The sequence below is a fragment of the Mobula hypostoma genome, chromosome 1, assembly GCF_963921235.1.
Source record: "Mobula hypostoma chromosome 1, sMobHyp1.1, whole genome shotgun sequence".
NCBI classification, from domain to species: Eukaryota; Metazoa; Chordata; class Chondrichthyes; order Myliobatiformes; family Myliobatidae; genus Mobula; species Mobula hypostoma.
Window position 1 is genome coordinate 144,413,573 of NC_086097.1, and position 24,118 is coordinate 144,437,690.

Below are 24,118 nucleotides of genomic sequence, written 5' to 3' on the forward strand. Positions count from 1 at the left end.
AACACACCATCCTAGAGTCTCATTCATAGCCACAGAAATGTCTGTCTATGCCCTTGACTAAAAGGTCTCCTATCATCCAGTAGCACTCATATCCATGGCGATGAAGAGCTCTGAGAGGTTGGTGATGACTAGAGTTAACTCCTGTCTCAGCAAGAACCCGGACACACTAAAATTTGCCTATCTCCACAATAGGTCTAAAGCAGATGTAATAATATTGGCTCTTCACAAAGCCTTGGATCACCTGGACAATAGAAATACTGATGTCAGGGTGCTGTTTACGAACTACAGATCAGCGCTTAACCCAATCATTCCTATAGTTCTGATCGAAAAGCTCCAGAACCTGGGTTTCCGTACCTCCCTCTGCAACTAGATCCTCGACTTCCTCACTGGGAGAACACAACATATGCAGGTCGGAAATAACATTCCCACCTCACTGACAATCAACGCTGATGCACTTCACTGATGTATGCTCAGAACACTGCTCTACTCGCTCTACACCCATGAATGCGTGGCTAGGCACAGCTCAAATGTCACCTATCAATTTGCTGCTGACACCACTCTTGTTGGCAGAATTTCAGGTGGTGATGAGAGGGTGTACAAGAGTGCGATGGATCAGCTGGTTGAGTGGTGTTGCAGCAACAACCTTTGGCTCAACATCAGTAAGACCAAAGGACTGATTATGAACTTCAGAGAGGGTAAGACGAGGGAACACACACCAGTCTTCATAGAGGAATCAGAGGTGAAAGAGTAAGCAGCTTCATGTTCCTGGGTATCAATATCTCTGAGGATTTATCCAGGCTCAACATATTGATGCAGCTATAACGAAGGCACAACAGCGGCTATGTTTCATTAGTTGTTTGAGGAGATTTGATATGTCACCAAAGACACACATTTCTACAGATACACCATGGAGAGCATTCTAACTGGCTGCATCACCATCTGGTATTAGAGGGGAGGGCTACAGCAAGTTGTGAACTTAGTCAGCTCCATCATGGACACGAGTCTCTGTAGTATCCAGGACATTTTAAAGGAACAATGCCTCAGAAAGGTGGCATCCATCATTAAGGACTCCCATCACCAGGATGTGCCCTCTTCTCATTACTACCATCAAGGAGGAGGTACAGGAGCTTGAAGGCACACGTTCAATGATTCAGGAACCGTTTCATCAGATTTCTGAATGGACATTGAACCCATGAACACTACCTCACTACTTTTTTATTTTTAATTCTGCACTACTTAATTTAATTTAACTACATTATATATATAAAATTACTGTAATTTACATTTTTTCTCTATTATTATGTATTGCATTGTGCTGCTGCCACAGAGAAAAGAAATTTCATGATATATGCCAGTGATATTAGACCGGATTGTGATTCTCAATCTGGTTCTGACTTTTGCCCATGTTGCCATTGACCTTCCCTGCTAACAGTGCCAGTTGTGGTGCCAGTAATCTGGCTTCTGATGCCATCTTCACCAATAGTATTTTAAGTAATATGTTTGTTTGAAAGGGGGACATCCATAGGAGATTCTTTCATTACCTGTCTATGCTTCTTGGTTGTCACTCATCTATCTGACTGAAGCTTTGGTGTGACTTCCTCCCCCAAACTCCTGTCAACCACACTCTCTGCCTCTTCTGTTCTCCTCAGTAAGCCCAGGTGCTGCTCCAGCTTATTCGTGTGGTCTGAGAGGAGCTGTGGCAAGCCACATAACTTGCAAGCGTAGCCATCAGGAACCGGACCTCTCCCTGATCTCCCAAATCTGATAGGAGGAGCACTCCACCCCACTGCCCTTTTAATAACTAATGCACTGAAGATAAGACAGACAGTGAAAAGCTGTAAAAACAAGGATGTTCTTTTTAAACAATGAATGCCCGTGAGGCTGGAGGAAATGGGGACTATCAGTGATTTCAGAAGTAAATCAGACAAGCAAACAGGCAGCGCTGTGGAATTGAGCATGAAAAAGGAGCTGACTAGAGAGCTGACATGGACTTAGTACGCTGAACGTTCTCCTCCTCGGTTATGGAGCCATAGAGACATAGAGACATACAGCATGGAAACAGGCTCCTCAGTGCACTGATACACACTGCCCAAAGTGCTCATTAAAGCTTGCCTGCATTTGGCCCATATCCTGCTAACCCTTTCCTATCCATGTACCTGGAATCATACATAGAATATAGAGTGCCTTTTCAAGTGCTGTTAATGTACCTGCCTCCGCCTGTTCCTCTGGACCAGCCCATTCCATTTACTGACCACCTTCTCAAGGAAAATCATGTCTGACGAATCTCATCGAATTTTTTGTGGATGTAACTCATAGAGTGGATAGGGGAGAACCAGTGGATGTGGTATATTTGGATTTTCAAAGGGCTTTTGACATTAGTGTGCAATCTTAAAGCACATAGTATTGGGGGTATGGTATTGATGTGGATAGAGATGTGGGTATGGTTGGCGGACAGGAAGCAAAGAGTGGGAATAAACGGGACCTTTTCAAAATGGCAGGCAGTGACTAATGGGGTACCGCAAGGCTCAGTGCTGGGACCCCAGTTGTTTACAATATATATTAAAGACTTAGACGAGGGAATTAAATGCAGCATCTCCAAGTTTGCGGATGACACGAAGCTGGGCGGCAGTGTTAGCTGTGAGGAGGATGCTATGAGGATGCAGGGTGACTTGGATAGGTTAGGTGAGTGGGCAAATTCATGGCAGATGCAATTTAATGTGGATAAATGTGAGGTTATCGACTTTGGTGGCAAGAACAGGAAAACAGGTTATTATCTGAATGGTGGCCGATTAGGAAAAGGGGAGGTGCAACGAGACCTGGGTGTCATTGTACACCAGTCATTGAACGTGGGCATGCAGGTACAGCAGGCGGTGAAAAAGGCGAATGGTATGCTGGCATTCATAGCAAGAGGATTCGAGTACAGGAGCAGGGAGGTACTACTGCAGTTGTACAAGTCCTTGGTGAGACCACACCTAGAGTATTGTGTGCAGTTTTGGTCCCCTAATCTGAGGAAAGACATTCTTGCCATAGAGGGAGTACAAAGAAGGTTCACCAGCTTGATTCTTGGGATGGCAGGACTTTCATATGATGAAAGACTGGATTGAATAGGCTTTTACTCGCTGGAATTTAGAAGATTGAGGGGGGATTTTATTGAAAGTATAAAATTCTAAAGGGATTGGACAGGCTAGATGTAGAAAGATTATTCCCGATGTTGGGGAAGTCCAGAATGAGGGGGTCACAGTTTCAGGATAAAGGGGAAGCCTTTTAAGACCGAGATGAGGAAAAACTTCTTCACACAGAGAGTGGTGAATCTGTGGAATTCTCTGCCACAGGAAACAGTTGAGGCCAGTTCATTGGCTATATTTAAGAGGGAGTTAGATATGGCCCTTGTGGCTAAAGGGATCAGGGGGCATGGAGAGAAGGCAGGTACAGGGTTCTGAGTTGGATGATCAGCCATGATCATACTGAATGGCGGTGCAGGCTCGAAGGGCCAAATGGCCTACTCCTGCACCTATTTTCTATGTTTCTATGTTTCTGGGTGAAAAAGATGTCCACCAGAGAAAGCAAGATCTCCCAGTGGCCACACATTTTAATTCCGCGTCCCATTCCCATTCTGACATGTCTATCCGCGGCCTCCTCTACTGTCAAGATGAAGCCACACTCAGATTGGAGGAACAACACCTTATATTCCATCTGGGTAGCCTCCAACCTGATGGCATGAACATTGACTTCTCTAACTTCCGTTAATGCCCCTCCTCCCCTTCACACCCCAGCCCTTATTTATTTATTTAATATATTTTTTTATTTTTCCCCCTTTTGTATCTCTCTCTCTCTTTTATCTCCCTCTGTTCCTCTCACTATAACTCCTTGCCTGCTCTCCACCATCCGGGCTCCCCTCCCCCCTTCTCTCTCTCCCCAGGCTTCCCATCCCATGATCCTCTTCCTTCTCCAGCCTCATTTCCCTTTTGCCAATCAACTTTCCAGCTCTTAGATCCATCCCTCCCCCTCCTGTCTTCTCCTATCATTTCGGATCTCCTCCTCCCCCTCCCCCTCCCACTTTCAAATCTCTTACTAGCTCTTCTTTCAATTAGTCCTGACGAAGGGTCTAGGCCCGAAACGTCAACTGTACCTCTTCCTATAGATGCTGCCTGGTCTGCTGCGTTCACCAGCATTTTTCGTGTGTTGCTTGAATTTCCAGCATCTGCAGATTTCCTCGTGTCCACAGGTTCCCAATAAACTTTCTCCCTTCAGCTGAAACCCATGTCCTCCATCTCTAGATTTCCCAATCCAAATTCATTGATGAAAAAAGAGAAAATAAACCCTACAATCTATATATTCCTCTCCTTCCTCTCTGGATAATTCATGAAATTAACTGATCATACATATAGTTAATGATAATGTCCCTTATTATGATAACATCCCCACTGCAGGCAACATATCGCTTCCTTTTGAGAGTGTAAGAAGAATCAACTAATAATGCACTAGATGGCAGTGCGTTCCAGAGGCTTCAAATTCTGGGAAGGATAAGACCTAATACATGGACAACACACACAGGAGTTGCCGGTGGACGTTGACTGTACCTCTTCCTAGAGATGCTGCCTGGCCTGCTGTGTTCACCAGCAACTTTTGTGTGTGTTGCTTGAAATTCCAGCATCTGCAGATTTCCTCGTCTTTGCATAATACATGGACAACCTTAGTTTGTCTAGTTTAATTGCATGTTCCTGATCTTCTCCATTTCACAAATCGAGAAAATCAGTGAATTGATAGTGATAAGATTAGATCTGCTGCTGACAGCTTCCAAACTCCCAGTTCCCCTGGCCATGCACTGGTACCATATCACAACCAGGCTCACACATAAACACTACACTGAAGTATTAGAGAATGGCTTTTGCCTCTAGAGCACCTTCAAAAAAGATGGAAGAATTAGAAGTTGGTGGATGATGGAAATTTATGATTGAACAACAGTTAGAGTGATGAAAGGATCATTGTGAAAAGTCCTGAATTAAGTCACGTCATGCTTTCATTCTGGAAATTTCTCTCTCAGCCTCCTGCAATCTCATTTTCATTTCAAACACAAACTTCAAACAATCAGCTAAAAGTAAAAGCAGGTGTTAATCCGAGTGGCACCTCATGGAATTCACCCTTTACTTGCAAAATCCAACATACTCCTCACAGTTGGAGTTTTACAATTCCTGTTTCAGGCAAATCGGCCTGAACTTTTCACATTGATGCAATCATGAAGAAGGCACGCCAGCGGCTCCACTTCATTAAGAGTCTGAGGAGATTTGGCAGACGTATGGTGGACAGCACTCTGAATAGTCGTACCACCACCTGGTACGGAGCCTCCAATGCACAGAATCACAAAAGGCTGTAGACTCAGCCAGTTTCATTGTCAGAGAAACTCAACCCACCAATGAGGAATCCTCAAGGGGCAGATCAATAATTAAGACCCTTATCACCCAGGACATGCCCTCTTCATGCTACAAATATTGGGGAGAGGGTCCAAGAGTGCAAGGACCCACACTCAGCCTTTCAAGAATGGCTTCTGCCCATCCATTTTCCGATTGCCGATGAACCCATGAACCCTATCTCATTATTTGTCTTTTGCATATTTTGTTTTTTTTTGTAACTTATAATAACTTTTATGTCTTGCACTTCACTACTGCCTCAAAAGAACAAAATTTACACATAGTGGTCACTTTATTAGGTGCATCTGTACACTTGCCTGATAATACAAATATATAATCAGCCAATCATCTGGCAGACACTCAGTGCATAAAAGCATGCAGACATTGTCAAAAGGTTCAGTTGTTGGTCAGACCAAGCACCGCAATGGGGAAGCAATGTGATCTAAGTGACTGTGACTGTGGAATGATTGGTGGTGCCAGAGGGCATGGTTTGAGTATCTCAGAAACTGCTGATCTTCTAGGATATTCACGACAAGAGCTTTCAGAGAATGAAGCAAAAAACTAAAATTTAAAAAAAACCACGTGAGTGGCAGTTCTGTGGGCAAAAACACTTTATTAATGAGAATAGTCAGAGGAGAACGACTAGACTGGTTCAAGCTGACAGGAAGGCAACAGTAACTCAAGTAACCATGTATTACAACAGTGGTGTGCAGAAGAGCATCTCTGAATGCACAACACGTTGAACCATGAAGTGGATGTGCTACAGCAGCAGAATACAACATACACTCAGTGGCCACTTTATTAGGTACAGGAGGTACCTAATAAAGTGGCTACCGTGTGTATATCAGTGATAATAAACTTGATTCTAATTATGAGCCTTCTGATTTAATGCTGGTGTCCAATGGTTTACAGCCGTGCTTACAATCATTTTGGTAATGTTTCAATCCAAGTCCGTCACAGCCACTTTGAGCTGATCTCCAGAGGGGCTGAATGGATTGCACCCATTTATATGAATGGTGGTCTGATGACGAACAGACATTGCTGTTCTCTATATTTTAGTGTTTCGAGTTCAGATGGATAGAACAAACACTGTTCTCACTGGATACAATTATCCTGCCCTCCATTCTCTGACCGACTGTGACAAACAACATTTACCAACATATGCCAGTGATATTAAACCTGATTCTGATGGGTGATGTGCGATTGCTGATAAGAAGTCGATGCATGGACAGATCTTGGGATCTACAGCTCTCTGAAAGTGTTAATACAAATAGACAAGGGTGTAAAGAAGGGATACAACATACACTACTTGCCTCTATTGAATGGTGCATTGAGCATAAATGCTAGGAAGTTATATTGTAATTGTACAAATCTTTGGCTGCTCCCATCTGGAGAACTGAGCAGATCTCTTGTCATCACATTATAGGAGCTATGGAGAGGGTGCAGAGGAGGATCACGAGGATGTTGCCTAGATTGGAGAGTATCAGTAATAAGGAATGGTTGCCAAACTTGGATGGTTTACTCTCAATTGGAGGCTGAGAGATGGGAGAGGGCAGTAGCGACCTGATGGAAGTATATAAAATTATGAGAAGTTTTAGAGAGTTAGAAGTTTTTTCCCTAAGTAGAAATGTCAGCTGCCAGAGGACATACTGTAGCCTTAAGGTGAGAGGGGGAAAGTTTTCAGCAGATTTACATTTTTTTGTGCAGAGAGTTAGTCTGCACTGCCATGAGAAGTGGTGGAAACAAATACAATATTTATGAGGCATTTAGATAGGTGCATAATTAGGCAGAGAATGGAGACTTATAGACATTGCGCACACCGATGGGGTAGCTTGACTTGGTATTGCAATCAACACAGACTGGGGCTGAAAATCCTGCTCCTGTGCCATACTGCTGTTCTATGTTCTATGTCTGAGGCAGGCAAGAGAATGGGGATTATTTTCTATAAGAGATGCAAGCTTTGGACCTGCATAACTTTCAAGTGGGGCAGGAGAACAGACATTGAAAAATGGGGACACCATTTTAAATGGGGCAATTGGGCAGATGGGAATGGATATATGATTTACGATGTTCCTTTTGCTAGATGTTGAAATGCAGAGCCCTGTGTAATAATATCTCAAGCTTATCACCATTAGAATGTTTTATGTTGAAAATTTGATCCTGTGTTGATGTAACATAATATTGGAATAGCTGTTGTCAACAAATGCATATTCTGTTATTATCTAAAGACAAATTTTACAAGTAAAAAAATCATTTGGGGGAAATATTGGATGCCAGTGATTCTCTTCCAACTTATAGAAGCACAACAGAGCACCTAATATCCCAAGGCAGTCTCACTGTGGGAGATGGGACACAACAATCTGGAACCAAATCTAGATGAGGTACAAAAGGTCCTAATTTATAGATTTAAAACTTACATCATATCAATACTTATATTTGTGGTTAGTGGTAGTCTTAAATGAATTGTAAGATTAATATTTAACATCCTATAAGTGCCCCATCTACTGGTGGTATTTGGAATTGTATCTGGGAAGTGTAACAGGCAAACAACAAACTGCTAGAGAAACTCATCAGGTCAAACAGCAACTGTGGATGCAAAGGGGTAATCGATGTTTTGGGGGCAGGGCCTTGATACAAAATGTTGGCTCTCCCTTTGTCTTCACAGTTTCTCCAGAAACCTTTTTTTTCCTGCTCCAAATTCCAGCATCTGTCGTCTCTCTTGTGTGTCACCATTGAACGACTGCTTCTACTTGAAGTCTCTTCATGACACATCCACTTTGAGGAAGTTTTCTTTTCATCTCTTCAACTGGTGTTCTGTGGGTCTCTCTCTCCACCCTCTCTCATTTTTCCTACTCTTCTACTCTTTGACTATATTTTTACCAAGACTCACGGCTACAGCTATGTGTTTTCCTCACAACTTGGCTTTGCAGCCATTTTGTTCCATATGGTTTCCAGCTCCATTTTCAGGTCTCTCAGTTTGGTCCCAGCAGGATCTCAGGTGTATACATTCTATTCACGGTTTCTCTACACAGTTTCTCCTCCATTTTTCCCTCCACCATTCCCATTATGCATTGGTACCTCTTGTCCCTTCCCCTCTCTCCCTCTCTCTCTCCGCTGTTCTGGTTGGCCCGCAACTTCTCTTTGTCGTCCACCAGATCCACTCTTTCTCTTCCATGTCCATAGACTCCATGAAGGATCATAAACTTGCCTGCCAAGTCCTAGTGCAGGGTCTCATCCTGAAAAGCCAGCTGTCCATTTGCCTCCACAGATGCTGCTGTCCTACTGAGATCCTCTACAAGTTTGTTTCCAGGTTCCGGCATCTGCAGTCTCTCCTCTGCCTGCAAGAGTGAGTGGCAACTGTGAACATTTTATGAAGTACACAGAATATTCAGGTTGCAACTACAGGAACATGTGGGTTAGAGAGTTATGTGTTTACAGCTCGTGCAGATAATTTGGCAAATCTCATCCATGCCAGCTATTGGGTACTGATCCATTCTCATCTTATCTTCCAGCACTAGGCTATAATTTCAGGGAAGGAAATTGCCTTTTAAACTCATGAGAGAGCATAGGCCATCAACTTTTTGCTGTTGATGTTTCTGTAGCAGGCAATTTCTTTTTTACGAGGTCAAGTTGCTAGCTCAACGCTCAACCCGGCATGGATGGAAAGTGTGCAAGGGAACCGGCCGGATTCGAACTCAGGAGCCTTCGCGCCAAAGTCCGGCGCTGATGCCAGTATACCACCAGCTGGCTTAGTATTTCAAGCGCCGATCTAAATATTCCTTAAATGTTGTGAGTGCAACTATCTCCAATATTCTTCAGGCAGTGTCAATCTTCCTCAGATTGCCTCTAATTATTCTACATTGCACCTTTAACCTATACCCTCTGGCTATAGGTGCCTCTGTTATGGGGAAAAGCTTCTTACAATTCACCGTATCTATGACTTCCTGATTCAGTGTACCTGAGACAGCTATCCCCTCAGCCTTCTCTGTTTCAGAGAAAGTAAATCCAGCCTGTCTGGTCCTTCTTCATGAGCGAAACGGTCCACCCAGTCAGCATCCTGGACTATCTCCTCTACTACTACTATTATGTCCTGTCCATGCTCCCAAGCCAAGTGCAATCAGATCTTTCCAGCTTCAGCTGTGACTTAGTCATATTTTATAAGGTTGTTCCAAAACCCTGATATTATTTTCTGTGGTTTGGCTAATAATAGTATTTATTAGTAGAGATCAAGATAATAACATATAAATGGATCTATAAATTTAGAATATTTTCACCTGGATTTACTTTGAGAAAGGGATGTCTTGAGGAGGAAAAACCAAAATGCTAATGTTTGAATTGATGGTTAATTACAGATGAGCCATGTATGTCCTTTCAGAAAGATCTAAGAGATTCTTCAACCCTGGTTGTAATTCATTTTCAACCTATATTACAAAAGAAAATATCTGACCATGTATTTTCCTACTGTTAGCACGAGCTGCTGCTTGTAAATTAGTTATCCTGCATTATTCCACTGACAACACTTCAGTTCAGTCCTGAGATAGTAAAGCTAGATATTATTTTAGTTTTTGATTCATGCACTTCCATTCTATTTTACTCAATCGTCAACAAATTACATTTATAGAGTGTTGAGTTCTTCAGCACAGAAGCTGTCATTCAGCTCATCTAGTTTGTGCCAACCTGGTCTCCTGCTTAATCCCATTTCCCTGCACTTGGGTCACGGTCCTCACACTCCTCTTCACTCTTTGCAACTTCTCTTACATGTTACAATTGAATCTGCATCTAGCTCTCCTGCTGGCAGCTCTACTCCACACGCATAATGTCCTCAGAGTGAAGAAGTTCCCCATCTATCCCTCTCATAGCTTCCTAAGATCTCCCCTCGTTCTTCTGTGTGTTGGGGGCTGGTGCAGATAAAGGATGCCTATGTGGGGAAGTTAATGGACTGACAGCAAGAGTTTTGGATCATTGATTCAGAAACACCGCCTCAAATCCCAACATTGCAGCAGCAATGGAATTTAAGTAAATTGTAGAACTTCAATTCAATAAAGAATTAATAGACGCAGTTTGAAGAATAAGAAAAATAATTAGGCATAATATGATGCAAAGTTATATTAGAGGACAGATGATGAACGGTAGCTACCTCTAACTGAAAAAAGCACTGTGGATAGAGATTGGGGGCTTAGATTGCTGAAAGAATAGTGGCAATCAGAGAGCAGAGGGAGCCAGAATCGGCTGAACACAACTAACTTCTCCGGTCTGTCTGAAAGACAGACAAGGATAACAGTGATGGTGCCCGTCAAAGCTTCGGATAGATTTGAAACAGTAAGATTACAATGTGGTACACTGGGAGCCAATGGGTTGAACGAAGGTTGGTGTAAGTGAAGATATGGACGGGAGACTTTTGGATTAGCACAGGTTGGCCGAAGTTGGAAAATGGAAGGCCAGCCAGGATAGCAATAGAGTTGTTGAGTCAGGCAATAACAAAGGTGTGGATGTCACCTGCAGTAAGCTTGCATGAGAGAGAGATGGAGACGGGCAGAAATCACATAGCCATAAGGAGGATATGAAATTACAAGCTCCATTCTGGATCCACAACATTGTGGAAGTCTTTCTCACCATTAAGACTCGCTACGATGAGCTCAGAACTCCATCTCACTCCAAGTTTCCTTGGTCACTTTTCTATTTCCCATATTTACATTTAATTACGCATTCTTTGAATTACATGGTGCTCTCTGTTCCGTTTGACTTATTATAGCCAGTACGCTCATTTCATGTTTGTTCGCTATATATTCCATTGTCTTTTTTGTATTAGTTTACATTGTTTCAGTGATGTTGTCCACCGTGGACAAACCCGTTACTCTCTATTGCTTTCTATGATTCCTTCAGATGCAATATTCCAAGCTCCCGTTTTCATTGTTCATTTTTTTCCCCATTCGCTGTGTCTCTGAGCGCTCGTTCCTTCCCGTTGCTGGGATTCGAGCCAAAGCACCGTCAGCTCGTTTCCGCGGACAAATGCTGCTCGACTCCCTGAGTCTGTTGATTGTTGCTTCCCATTCTTTCCGCCTTGTACTTTCTTCACTCTAAACCATTATCCCCCATTCACTCTTGTCACTTCCATTGCGCGCCCTGGCTGATTCCAGGGGTCAACTTCCTCCTCATTCCAACAGTAGCCGTTCGCCAGCTTCTGCCCGATTCTATCTGCATCTCCCTTTACTCCCTTTTGATTCCATCTTCTGCTCTCCTTTCCCCTTGCATCCTCCCTGTCTCCAGCTCTCCATTGGATTCCACCGTGCGCTGTATCTCTCATTCCATCTTGCTCGCTGATTCCAGCTCTTCCATCTGATCCAAGGACCCCTCCGCACTCTGATTCCAGTCCTCTCCCTCTCCGCTCGCTTTCAGTTCCTCCTGATAGGATCTCTCTCTCTAAATCCAACCCTCGCCCCTGTCCAGTTCTCACCTCCCGCTATTTAATCGCAGCCCATTTTTCGTTACGGCTGGCATCGATTAATTCAAACTGTTCAACTTCAAGTTCCTCCTTCCTGGGTCCAATTCAGTCTCGCTTTCTGTCCCCAATTCAAACACTCTAACTTCGCCTGACTCAGTTTCTTCTGGCTAATTCGTGCTCACCCCTATTTCTGCAAATTCCTTTCTCTCTCCAAGCATTTGCAGTTCTGACTCTAATCCCGGCTCTTTCCCGCTGTCTCTATCCTCTCTGCCTGATCCAGGCTCCAGCTCATTACATCTGACAACTGGCGTTTCCTCAATGTGCCGGGTCCCAGGCTGATTGTGGCTCCCACTGCTCCTCCCTCCCCTTCTCGTTCCCTGGCTGTCAGACGCGATACAACACCAGCAAACACCCCACCCGACCCCCTCCTCCCTCTTCCACCGCCCGCTCTCCCTTTTTCTGCTTCCAGCTCCACCCTGCTTGTTGTGGTGCTTGCTGGCTGAGCGGGGAAGAGGCGGACCGGCCAGCGCGCCTGCGCTTGTATCTGGGGCTCAGTCCGTCTGCTCTATAAGAAGGCGGCGCGATCGCGAAACTCACCAGAAACTAACCTCAATACGAAACGAGATGGTCAGCTTTCGAGCCGGTACAGCAAAATGCTGGATGGACACTGCTCTCTGGGATGGCAACTCGTCGCTGTTATAGTCCTTCTGACCATCGGCAACACCACTGCCTATTTTGGGTACGTCCTGAAAATTAAAAAAAAACATTTTACAAACTTTCAAAACTTTTCTGAACTCTCAGAACTGTTTTCAAACATTTTAATCTATTTATTTCCTCAGGAAGGTCTCTTCTCACAGATTTTTGTTTTGGATTTCTTGTAACGCAAACAGAAATGTACAAAACGAGTTTTAGAAGTGATTGGGTGCGCCTCTGTGTTCGTAGTTTGGGAAATTAAAACGATCTGCACTGAGCTTCCAGCTACAGGTTGCTGTGTGTGTTCAGACTTTTGATATTTCTTTAAAGTCGAATGTTCTGTGATCACTCCGGCGCAGTCACTTGAACTTTTGGACCTGATAACATTTCTTTTCTTCCGATAGGTGAGACTGTCTACTGTATTTCATCTAAACGCTCTCAGTCTTTTTCAGTGTATGTCTGGAGAATCGCTGGGTTATGTCGCGTGTCACGGCAGTGATCTTTGGTTCGATTCTCCAGTGCTGAGTTAGGAGACAGTGTGATGCATGCGTTGTAGGTGCATTATTTATAAAATATACTTGCACGCATACACACTTCTATTTTGCCCCCGCCCACTAATATTTAAACATCTGCTCAACCTACTGACATGAGAATAGTAAACTAAGTATTGGGAGGGTGGAATTGTGTGTGTAAATGAAATACTAGATCGCGGTTTACATCAAACCCCGGGTTAGACTCCGGTCTGGAACTCATCTTTTTGCAGTTTCAAGTTATGCAGTTTTTCTTTCTCCCTTGAAACCTTCCTCCCCTTTTAGTGGGACCACCAGATTTTTTTTTGTATTTTGGAAGCAGCTTTACAGTTACCAGCTATAATAACACACGCCAGCACATGCTGTTTTACAAAAGAAAACTTTGGAATCTTATTTCTTAAAGAGAAAGATCTGGAGTTCTCTACTCTGCCTATTCCACTAGTTTTCTGTTTTATCAAGGTTTGGAATGAGACTTGATCAATCTGTGTGACGTGAAGCAAACTGTTTTAAGACCGAAGTCTATTATATCCTCAATATTTCGGACAGATAGGAAATGATTAGTATAATCAAATCAAACTAATTAGCGCGTTGACTGAAAACTTTTAGAGCACACGTTAAATGGAAATAAACGGTGCAAGTTTGTTTTAAGTTAATGATTGCCCTTGTAATGACCCAAGGAGTTCTGTCGTGATTTTATTAGTTTTGGTACAGTTATCTCCGCGATAATTAGGGCAGGTTTGATTTCTTCCTCCTCCCATAACAAATTTAATCCAGCCGTGTTGACCGTCTGAACTCAAGTGCAAAATTAAACGATTCTAAAACTGGGAAGTGCGCCTAAAGTGCAGTGAGAAATAGCACAAAGTATAGTCTTTAGCAAATTGGAAAAACAAAATCTAATGTTCTTATCAGAGAAAACTATGCTTCGGAAATAGTGCAGGCAAATGTTCCTGTAAGGCGCACCTGCCTTAAATGGGTAATTCCAGAATTGTGCTACCCCCACCCATTGCTCGTTCCTTTCAATGAAAAAGAAGGGTTATTGGTTCGCTTGTTTTATCGTGATAAAATCACTGTTATTTCTGTGGACGGAATTTAGGGGAACAGGCGTTGTTTGGAGACATCTCCCATTGTAATCTTCCCATTGTAATCTTCCAATTAAAGAAAACTGTCTGATTGACAGATGCATAGTTCCCCAGAACACTGTAGTTGAAGGGTCAGAAACAGGAAGGATATGTGTGCTTAAGCATCAACGTTATTATTCGTCTTCAATCAACTGGTATGGTTAGTAACACAAAATTAGTGGAAGGTTGTTACTTGGAGTTTCTAGGTTACTCCAGGTAAAACCACAAAGGCTCCAACAATTTTTAATGGTAGTGGGAATAAGATAATTTTTTTGCAGTTGTAACTATTCACAAGTTTCTCTGAAATTAGGGTTTCCCTATAGATCTTCAAAACTTGCCCCATTCATGATTAAGCAAAGAAATCGTGTGCTGTTGATGACTTGTCCATTGGTCTCAGAATGATCCCGGGTACAGTATCTTGCTTTGACATAGGATGGACTCATTGCTTCCTCCATAGCTGACTGTTTGCTTGGCCCCTTGGTGAGCCAAATTCTGAAACCCACTTCTAAGGATGAATGTGCTCAACAAACCCCACCCTTGAACTTGCCTCTTCTCAGTGGGTTCTAACACCGGCTCTGCCAGGAACTCTCTCGACTCTATTACACATGTGGCAAGTAAACCTTTTTTATGTGTGTGTATGCATGTGTGTGTTGCAGCTGATGATTTCAATTCAATCTTCATCCTCTGCCTTCCGCTCTGTATAATGCCAATTTCTTGGTTACCCCAGTGCCCAGTTCTACGCAGACAGAAGCCACCGGTTCGCAATCTTTTGCTGACTATTTGTTTTCTGTTGAGGCAATAGGATATTAGTTACATTTGTTTTTGTAGCACACAAGTTCTGAGTCTCAAGCCTGAAGGTATTTTATTGGAGATTTATATTTCTCATAAAAGAAATTAGTATCTGCAGAACTTCGGGGCATTCAAAACACTTTACAGCCAATGAAATACTTTTGAAGCCGAGGCAGTGTTTTATAGTTGAAAACATGCAGCCAATTTAGACATAATGCCCCATAAACAGGAAAGTGATAATGAATAAAATCTGTTTTATGATGATGGTTGAAAGATGAATCTTGGCTAGTTAACTGGGGAAAATTCCTTTGCTTCTCTTGGGATTGTATGTTAGGATGTTTTCAATGTCCCTCTCATCTTTGGGTGAGAAGGTTGCTCCTTCACAGCTCAGCGTTCTGGTAACTCTCCAGTGTCGGCACTGAGATAGCGCTGCACTGGTGGGGCACTGTCTTTCAAGTGAAACTTTAAACCAAAACACTGTCTGTGCTCAAAGGTGAATGTGTAATACTCTGAAGAAGAACATAAAAGGATGTCTCCCAGTCATTATCTTAAACAGATTATCGAGTTTTGAGCTCCCTTATTTTTGTGGGACTTCACAATGTATAAATTGGCTGCCACATTTCCCACATTATAACAAGACTACACCTCAAGAAGTGTGTCATAGTTTACAATGTGCATTGGAATGTCCTGCGGTCAGCGAAGGCACGCTATAAATGCAAGTGCTTAATTTCTTTAACTAAAGCAAATTGCAAGCCTACCTTCGTGGGATAAGTTATGGCAGCATAGGCTTCCTAGTTAACTGCTCAGTTCTACACAGACAGTGCGTTTAACAGTTGGGGGCCTCATCTTATGTATCTGCGTCAGTTGTATTCTTTTTGGAGGAAGCATTGCAATCGTTCCTCATTAGCTTCTCAATATTCATCTGAGATAGTGACTGGTGCCAGCAAGTTATCGTTAAAATCAGTGCACTGTCCAAATATGCCTCAGCTAACTGAGCATTGTTCATGTGGGACCTTTCACACTGGGTTTACTCATGTACAACTCTTGCCTTTGCTCAGTATTCATAATTCAGCTGGGTTTTTGAGACCATTGGGCTCCTATATTCAGTTCTGGTTGCCTCGTAATGAGACAGATGTGGAAGCTTTAAAGAGAGGGCCAGTGGAGATTTACCAGGGTGCAGTCTGTACTAGAGAACCTATTTTATACGGGAAGTTTTGAGTAAGCTAGATTTTTACCTTTGGAGGAAAGGAAAATTGAGAGATGACTCAATAGTGATATGTAAGATGATAAGGGGCACAGATAGAGTGGGCAGTCAGCAGCTCTTTCAAAAGGTGGAAATGGCTAATATGGGTGGGCATAATTTAAGGTGATTGGAGGAAAGTGTAGGGGAGATGTTAGAGATATTTGTTTTTTTTACATAGAGTGGTGGATGTGTGGAATGCCCTGCCAGGGATGGTGGTAGAGGCAGGTACATTAGGGGCATTTAAGAGACTCTTAGATAGACACAAGTATGAAAGAAAATGGAGGGCCATGTGAGAAGGAAGTGTTAGGTTGATCATGGAGTAGGCTAAGAGATCAGCACAACCTTGTGGGCTGAAGGCCCTATACAGTGCTGTACTGATCTGTGTTCTATGTTCACTAGGGTAGGGACAGTGTCTGCCTTTGTTTTTCTCTAAGCCTCTTTCCCTGGGATCTCTTACACAATTTCAATTCCCCTTCTATTTTAAAAGGTGAATAAGTTTGTCACCCTCTTGTAGTTTGAGTTTCCGAGTCATGCTCTCCTGGATTTGTGATTTTCCCATTATCTTTTTCAATAAATTATTCCCATTGTTAACTTAAACTAGAAGCAGGTTCAGCAATTGCAGTGGAGGACTATGGTAGAATTGTTAATTTTGTGGGTGCTGTTAAGGTTCATAGATGGAGAGAAGATGGAAGGGGGGGATGAACAAATGATATAAAATCATGGGTAGTCATTGGCATTGAAGCTACAAGGATTCCTTGTGTGTCCTATAGGAGGATTTCTGCTACCTCCACAATAAAACGTTTTAACTCAAACGTAGGAACAGGAGCGTAGACACAGTTATGGACATGTTCAAAAATACGGTGATGTGTATAGAGACAAATATGGACAGTCAGACATGCAAAATGCAAAAAATGCAGATGGAGTTCCACATGCTTGTGCAACCCAGACTAAGTGTATTCATAGTGAGATACGGGTATGCTACTTCATATAGAGCCAGTTATGCAGATTCAGAAATGTACATTTGAGCTTGCAGAGCAAAACACATACACACATTTCATTAGAAATTGAGGACAACTTGCTTGAGGCACAGAAGATGATTATGTATGATTTTTCTAAAGACGTGGTGGATGTGGCACACCACCAGCACACAGTCGTTGTCCAATCACAAGAAAGTGCCGCACAACTGGATACCAGACTCTGCTGAACAGATGGAGCACACATGTTCTCTCTCTCTCTCTCTCTCTCTCTCTCTCTCTCACACACACACACACACATCCCGATCTTCTCCTTCTTTCAGTTTCTCTCCACTCCCCTCTCTCAAATTCTCTCTCCCTTCCTCTAACCAGTTTCATCAATTTTCCCTCTCCTTTAATGCCTCCTCCTTTTCCGCTTCCTCCTCTACTCATTTCCTTTTTCCATGGCCCTTCACACTTCTGCAAACTGAATATCCTGAAGCCTCTGGGTTGTAGAGAGAAATTGCTCAGGACATGAGCTACATCCAAAACTTCTACAGGTGGGTACGCCACAGAATATAGGGAAATGCAGAGTACAGTTATAATAGTGAAAACAACCACAGGTTTGTACCCATATCAAGTCCCCTTTTACCCGAACTTGCCATTGCTCAGCCTTGCAGTTCCTGGGATACTAACTTTATAGAACTGTCAATTCTTATCTGTGGTTATTAATAATGACCATTCCTAATCTGGTTAAGATGTTACTGAAATCAACTGCATTCACTGAGAAAAGCCTGTGACAAGGAGGAAGAAGAATCATCAAAGTTATACAGTTATAGAGTTATACAGAATAGCAACAGGCCCTTCAGCCCATTTTGTCCATGCTGACCAAGACTGGAGCCAAAGAGTACTCAGGGTACATTTAACTTAGACCCTTACACAGTGCCATGGAGTGCTGGATAGATTTATTTCTCATATCTCATCCTCTTCTCCTTTGTCAACTGTTTCTAAGTCAGCGTCCACCAGTACTAAGCTTCTGGGATCATTCAAGCAAGTGTCTTCTGTTGATGAAAGTCAAATAAAAGATCCATATGTTAGACCTCTGAAGTAAAAACAGAATATGTGGAAAACCTAGCAATTACGGCAGTGTCTGTAGAAGGAGAAATAGTCAATGCTTTGAATCTGAGACCCTTCAGCAGACCTGTTCTGTCTCCTTTTATTGCTGGTTCCAAGATATTTAGTGATCTTTGGTCATCTTTGTGTAAAGCAATGTGGTGGTTCATGTCGTTGGGTTTCTTCTGCCTTCTTTCTGTGGTGGTTGGCAGTCCAATAGGTACTTTGAATAGATTATTTATTTGGTGCAGGATTTGGGCTTGAACTCATTTTCTTTATCCAGCAGAGCGAGCACCATCAACGATGCCAAGCTTTCAAATACCAGACCATCCCCACCCAAATCCATGAGTGATTAATTTATGATTATTTCTCAGATCATGATCAGGAACAGGGAAACCAGGTTGATTCCTTTTTTTCTGCTGAGGTGTACTGAGGCCGGTTCCGAAGGAATAGAACCCAGTTCTGGAGTCTGAACACACAAGGCAACCCAACCCTTTAGTATGTTACTGAGGGACTGCTGCAATGTTGGAGGATCACTTTTGTTGTCAAGGAAAACATTTAATCAAGATACAGCTTGTCAGTCCAGTAAACATCGGAAAGAGACCAGAGTGTTTTCCCAGTGTCTCGATCTTACATGCCTGCTTTGACTAATGATACCAAATGCTCGCTATTCAACAGTGTAATTGATCTGTGTGTAGCAGAGCTCTTCTCTCCTCCAGCATAATATCTAATGATTATTCTATAAATTGGGAGTGATTATTCATGCAGAGTGTAAGGACTATCCTAATACTATTGACCCAGTAGGAACTGCACATTAGAGAGTGGGTGGGAAAGAAATGATGCCTTTAACACTTGTATTCAGTGACCCTGAAGTATCTGCTTAGATAGTAGGCAGTGCTCGGGCTTAGCAGTCACCTGTTAGCGTGCCACTGGCTCAACCCCGTGCTCTACTGGGAGCCTGAGCCAATGAGTTTCTGGCTGGGAGCCTAGTCTGCCTGGGATTGATGTTAGTTCTATCAGCACACTGCAGATCATTCCAATGTGTTTCTGACTTGACTTTCAAACCCAGGTCTTGCTGCTTTTGGCTGGTGGCGTCAGTAACAGCAAATTAGATGCATGTGGAAGAAGGCTGAAGTGGGGGAGAGAGCATAATGTCTTAATATTTTTTTTCCGTGACTTAAAGAACCCGTTTGTTGGCGGTCCTTCCTGTGGCTTGGTGGGAAGGAACACAAAGGAAAAGACAGCTGCATCTGTATTGTGCCAGTGCAGCCTCATTTAGTATATCACAAAACAATTCATAATGACGAGTTACTCTGAGATACTGCAATTATTGTAGCAGTCAAATATAGCAACCGGTTAGCAAACTGTGTACCATCCATCCCTACCTCCCCAAAGCAATAATGATGCTCAGCCCTTTGGGCCTTCATCATTGCTAACCACCTACATCTATCTGTTGGCTTATGCAGGGCTCACTTTGCAGCGCTCACACCTTTATTAGAGAAAAAATCCACCAGAGAAATCTCAAAAACAAAAAAAAAATCCTTGGCCAACATTCATATGCAGTACTGATGGAGATCTGATGTGCTTCTTTATTGGGTGGGACATTAAGCACAGAATTTATCTGCAAACTAAGGATGTTTATGTATTTGCCTTAACAAATCTTAATAGAAGAGGGCAGTTGGCTCTTAACCATTATCAATGAAGTAGGAATTCTGGTCTCTTGTGTAAAACCTGGTAGTTATGTTTCTTAGTTTGCAACTGGAGCCACACCTTACAGTACTTCAACGGCTAGAAGGAGGTTTGGGAAACCCTGAGGTCATTATGTATTTTTTTCTCTTGCTACACTATCCTTATGATCCCTTGATTACCTTATATATTAATGACTTGGATGAGGGAATTAAATGCAGCATCTCCATGTTTGCGGATGACACGAAGCTGGGTGGCAGTGTTAGCTGTGAGGAGGATGCTAAGAGGATGCAGGGTGACTTGAATAGTTTAGGTGAGTGGGCAAATTCATGGCAGATGCAATTTAATGTGGGTAAGTGTGAAGTTATCCACTTTGGTGGCAAATACAGGAAAACAGATTATTATCTGAATGGTGGCCGATTAGGAAAAGGGGAGGTGCAACGAGACCTGGGTGTCATTGTACACCAGTCATTGAAAGTGGGCATGCAGGTACAGCAGGCGGTGAAAAAGGCGAATGGTATGCTGGCATTTATAGTGAGAGGATTCGAGTACAGGAGCAGGGAGGTACTACTGCAGTTGTACAAGGCCTTGGTGAGACCACACCTGGAGTATTGTGTGCAGTTTTGGTCCCCTAATCTGAGGAAAGACATCTTTGCCATAGAGGGAGTACAAAGAAGGTTCACCAGATTGATTCCTGGGATGGCAGGACTTTCATATGAAGAAAGACTGGATGAACTGGGCTTGTACTCGTTGGAATTTAGAAGATTGAGGGGGGATCTGATTGAAACGTATAAAATCCTAAAGGGATTGGACAGGCTAGATGCAGGAAGATTGTTCCCGATGTTGGGGAAGTCCAGAACGAGGGGTCACAGTTTGAGGATAAAGGGGAAGCCTTTTAGGACCGAGATTAGGAAAAACTTCTTCACACAGAGAGTGGTGAATCTGTGGAATTCTCTGCCACAGGAAACAGTTGAGGCCAGTTCATTGGCTATATTTAAGAGGGAGTTAGATATGGCCCTTGTGGCTATGGGGATCAGGGGGTATGGAGGGAAGGCTGGGGCAGGGTTCTGAGTTGGATGATCAGCCATGATCATAATAACTGGCGGTGCAGGCTCGAAGGGCCGAATGGCCTACTCCTGCACCTATTTTCTATGTTTCTATGTTTATCCTATTGTCAGTGAAACTTATGATCTCAGTTTTAAATATGCTCATTGAGTTTTTGTCGCCTTTGGTGCAGAAAATTACAAATATTTACAGAATTTTAGTGAAGAAATTTCTGTCACACTTGACTTATCTCATCATCTGAAAGTATGACCCCTGGTTCCAGAATTCTGACCAGCCTCCTTATGAATTTTGAATGTGTAGTGATTTAATCTCTCATTCTTCCAGGTTAATATTATTTCATTACATGGTACAGAATGAAAGAATGCTAATCAGAATACCAAGACCTTGGTTTGCTTTTCTGTAGTATTCTGTGTCGTTTCGCTATCAGCAGAGGTAGTAAGCATAGCATGTGACCCAATGAAATGTACCTCAACCATTCTCTTAGAGTGTCAGATCGTCTGGAATAAGATGTCTCTCTTTCTAATTGGAAAGATATGTACTGATGTGGCATCTTTGATAACCCCAATATCTCAACGTGCCTGATGCGGCATCTTTGTTGACCCCAGTATTTCAATGTGTTTCTCAGTGAGGTGATATTGAAGTCGAGTCACTATTAAAATGTAGGCACACAGGAGTAGTGATGGGTGAAATAATGTCAAATTGTTGGCCTTCACCATTCATTCCTATGTATGCAGCACCCAGAAGTGCGTTCAGCTCCTTGATATGCTTTGAATAGTGTTGTGGAAATTTCTATCTGCCATTTATGTTACAGTATAAGCTGTTGTAGAACAGCTCTCCACAAATAAAAACTCAATTTTGCGTTCAGGCCCCCGGAGTGAGACTTGAAACCTTTTGATTGCAAGACCAATTGCCTTTCTAGTGAAGATGTCTTTATTTCTGTCACCTCCAACTTCACCATCAGTGTAGGTGTCACGTAAAGAATAATTGTTTTTCAGTTACCAGGGGTGATCCAATAGTGTACCTGATAGAGCCATTGACAAACATTCTAATGACTCATTTGCAGTTCTGACCTGTGCTGTCTGTGTTGGGTTTGCACCTTCTCCCTGTGACTGCATGCTTTTCATCTGGGTTCCCCAGTTTCCCTTAATGCAGATTGGTAGATTACTTGGCCAATTGTGAATGGCCCCTATTCATTATTATTTTATTTATAAGTCAGCTTTCATTTATCTGTTCTATTTGAAATCATTGTTATCGCACAGCAGCAAAGTTGACTAATTGACGTTCAATTAAGGATAGAGGAACAATATTCAAAAGCAAGACATGCACCAAAACCAAACAGCACCAGAGTAAGTACATACAAGTATACATCACAAGTAGAAAGAACTCAGCCTTTAATTTTACAAATCTGGATATTCAGTGAAAAAGCAAACATTGACTGGTGTTGATCAAAACAATTATTAAAGGAAATCTGCCTCAGTTTCCATAAACTGATAATAAAAATCAGTACATTTCTTGAATTCAATTTCTCAATGTCTTTGGCAGCAGCTTTAACCCTCAACATCTGAAGAATGAGTCTAGCTCTCTGACCACCAGCTTTCAAACCTGAAGAGCAATTTTCCTGACTACGCTCTTGTTAATGAGTTCCATTCATTTGGAGCTCAAATCAGAAATTCATGTGTGCATGGGATTTCTAATATCATCCACACATGGTTTTACAATCTTTACTCCCAATAAATGAGGCTCCATTCTGGGAGCACCAAGTTTGGAGTCTGTCTCCCCGTCTCCCACAGGAATGCCATGTACTTGTTTCGAAATAAGAATTATTGCTATAGGAGTATGTCCCGGAAAAAGTAACCCAACTGATCTCATTGTGGAGATCATAGACTATGAAGTAACTAAGAGTTCTGCAGACTTCAACAAATAATGTTAAAAAAATCCCTCCAATGTACGGAAAACCCCAAAGTTACCTTGGAGTGAGGTAACATATAGATGCGTAATATCAAGTTGGACAAAACCCAAACTAAAGTGACAAGGAAAACAACAATATGAGTTGGATTGATTTGATGTAACAGTTATGGCTTATCACTAGGGGAATTCTAGAAGCGATCAGTAATTTTGCAAATGACTGGGTCAGCTCTGAGGGCAGTGGAAGCCATAAACTACAACCAAATTCACATTTAGCCTACAACAGGTAGAAAAGGCAGCTTCTCTCCCTTTTCTGAAAGACAATAATGAATTATTTGGCTCTTTAAGACACAGTAGAAGTTAATATCTTGTCATAAATACCAGGCTTATTGTATTTGGTTCCAGAGCCATCCTTGATAGCTATAAAAAACTGCTTTGATCAAAACCAGATTTGAAATTGGGAAGAAACCGCGCGATAGAGTCCATGGAGATGATAGCATTAGGGAGGCTGGGTGCACTGTCATTGGAGTTAGTATATGAGAGGCTTTGCTAGCTTATTACAGACTTCTCTTGCTGCTGATTTGTTATTTAATATGAGAACTCTGGCTGCACAGATTCGGTGCCAAGTATGTGAAGCTGAATGGTAAAAGGTTTGGGGTTTTAAACTCCGACGTGCTGAATGAGTAGATAATTATCCAGTTGTTCCTGTACCTCGTGGCACCTGAGCCAATTCATTTCTTCTACGTCAAAAGCAAGATAATGGAATGTTAGCTTGCATCTGGTCAAACTTATTGAAGCTTTCTTTACAGCTGGTGTTTATATTTGTCAGTGTCTTTAAACTTATTCTGACTCTTGTTTCTGTGTGTGTGTATATATATATATATATATATAAAGTTATCTCACAGTGAGCTGTTAGCTTGCTTGGCAAGTCCCTACCAGGAGAATTGAATGTTTGCCTTTAAATGCCTCACTTCAACCTGTGTGGTTCAGATATTGCTAAGTGGAGTAGTGCACCTGCCAGCATGATTTTCTACAGTCATAGAACCAAACAGGGGTACCCAATGAGACAAGAATTAGTCCAGAGGTGAATTATTGAATCAGATGTAGGTAGATTATAAATAATTTTAGTGCAGTCTTCTGAGAACTACAATTTATTCTCCTGGCTGATGTTAT

At 42.4% G+C, this 24,118-nt stretch overlaps 1 protein-coding gene across 1 annotated transcript in view; it reads left to right on the top strand.

Annotated features, from left to right (window-relative positions):
• The first annotated feature begins 12,455 nt into the window (after nucleotides 1-12,455).
• Nucleotides 12,456-24,118, top strand: part of wnt9a (wingless-type MMTV integration site family, member 9A) — a 63,976-nt gene continuing 52,313 nt past the window's right edge. The window contains exon 1 of the mRNA XM_063057359.1: nucleotides 12,456-12,589. Within this exon, the coding sequence (XP_062913429.1) occupies nucleotides 12,504-12,589 (86 nt within the window). The 5' untranslated portion in view covers nucleotides 12,456-12,503. The remainder of the gene's footprint in view (nucleotides 12,590-24,118) is intronic.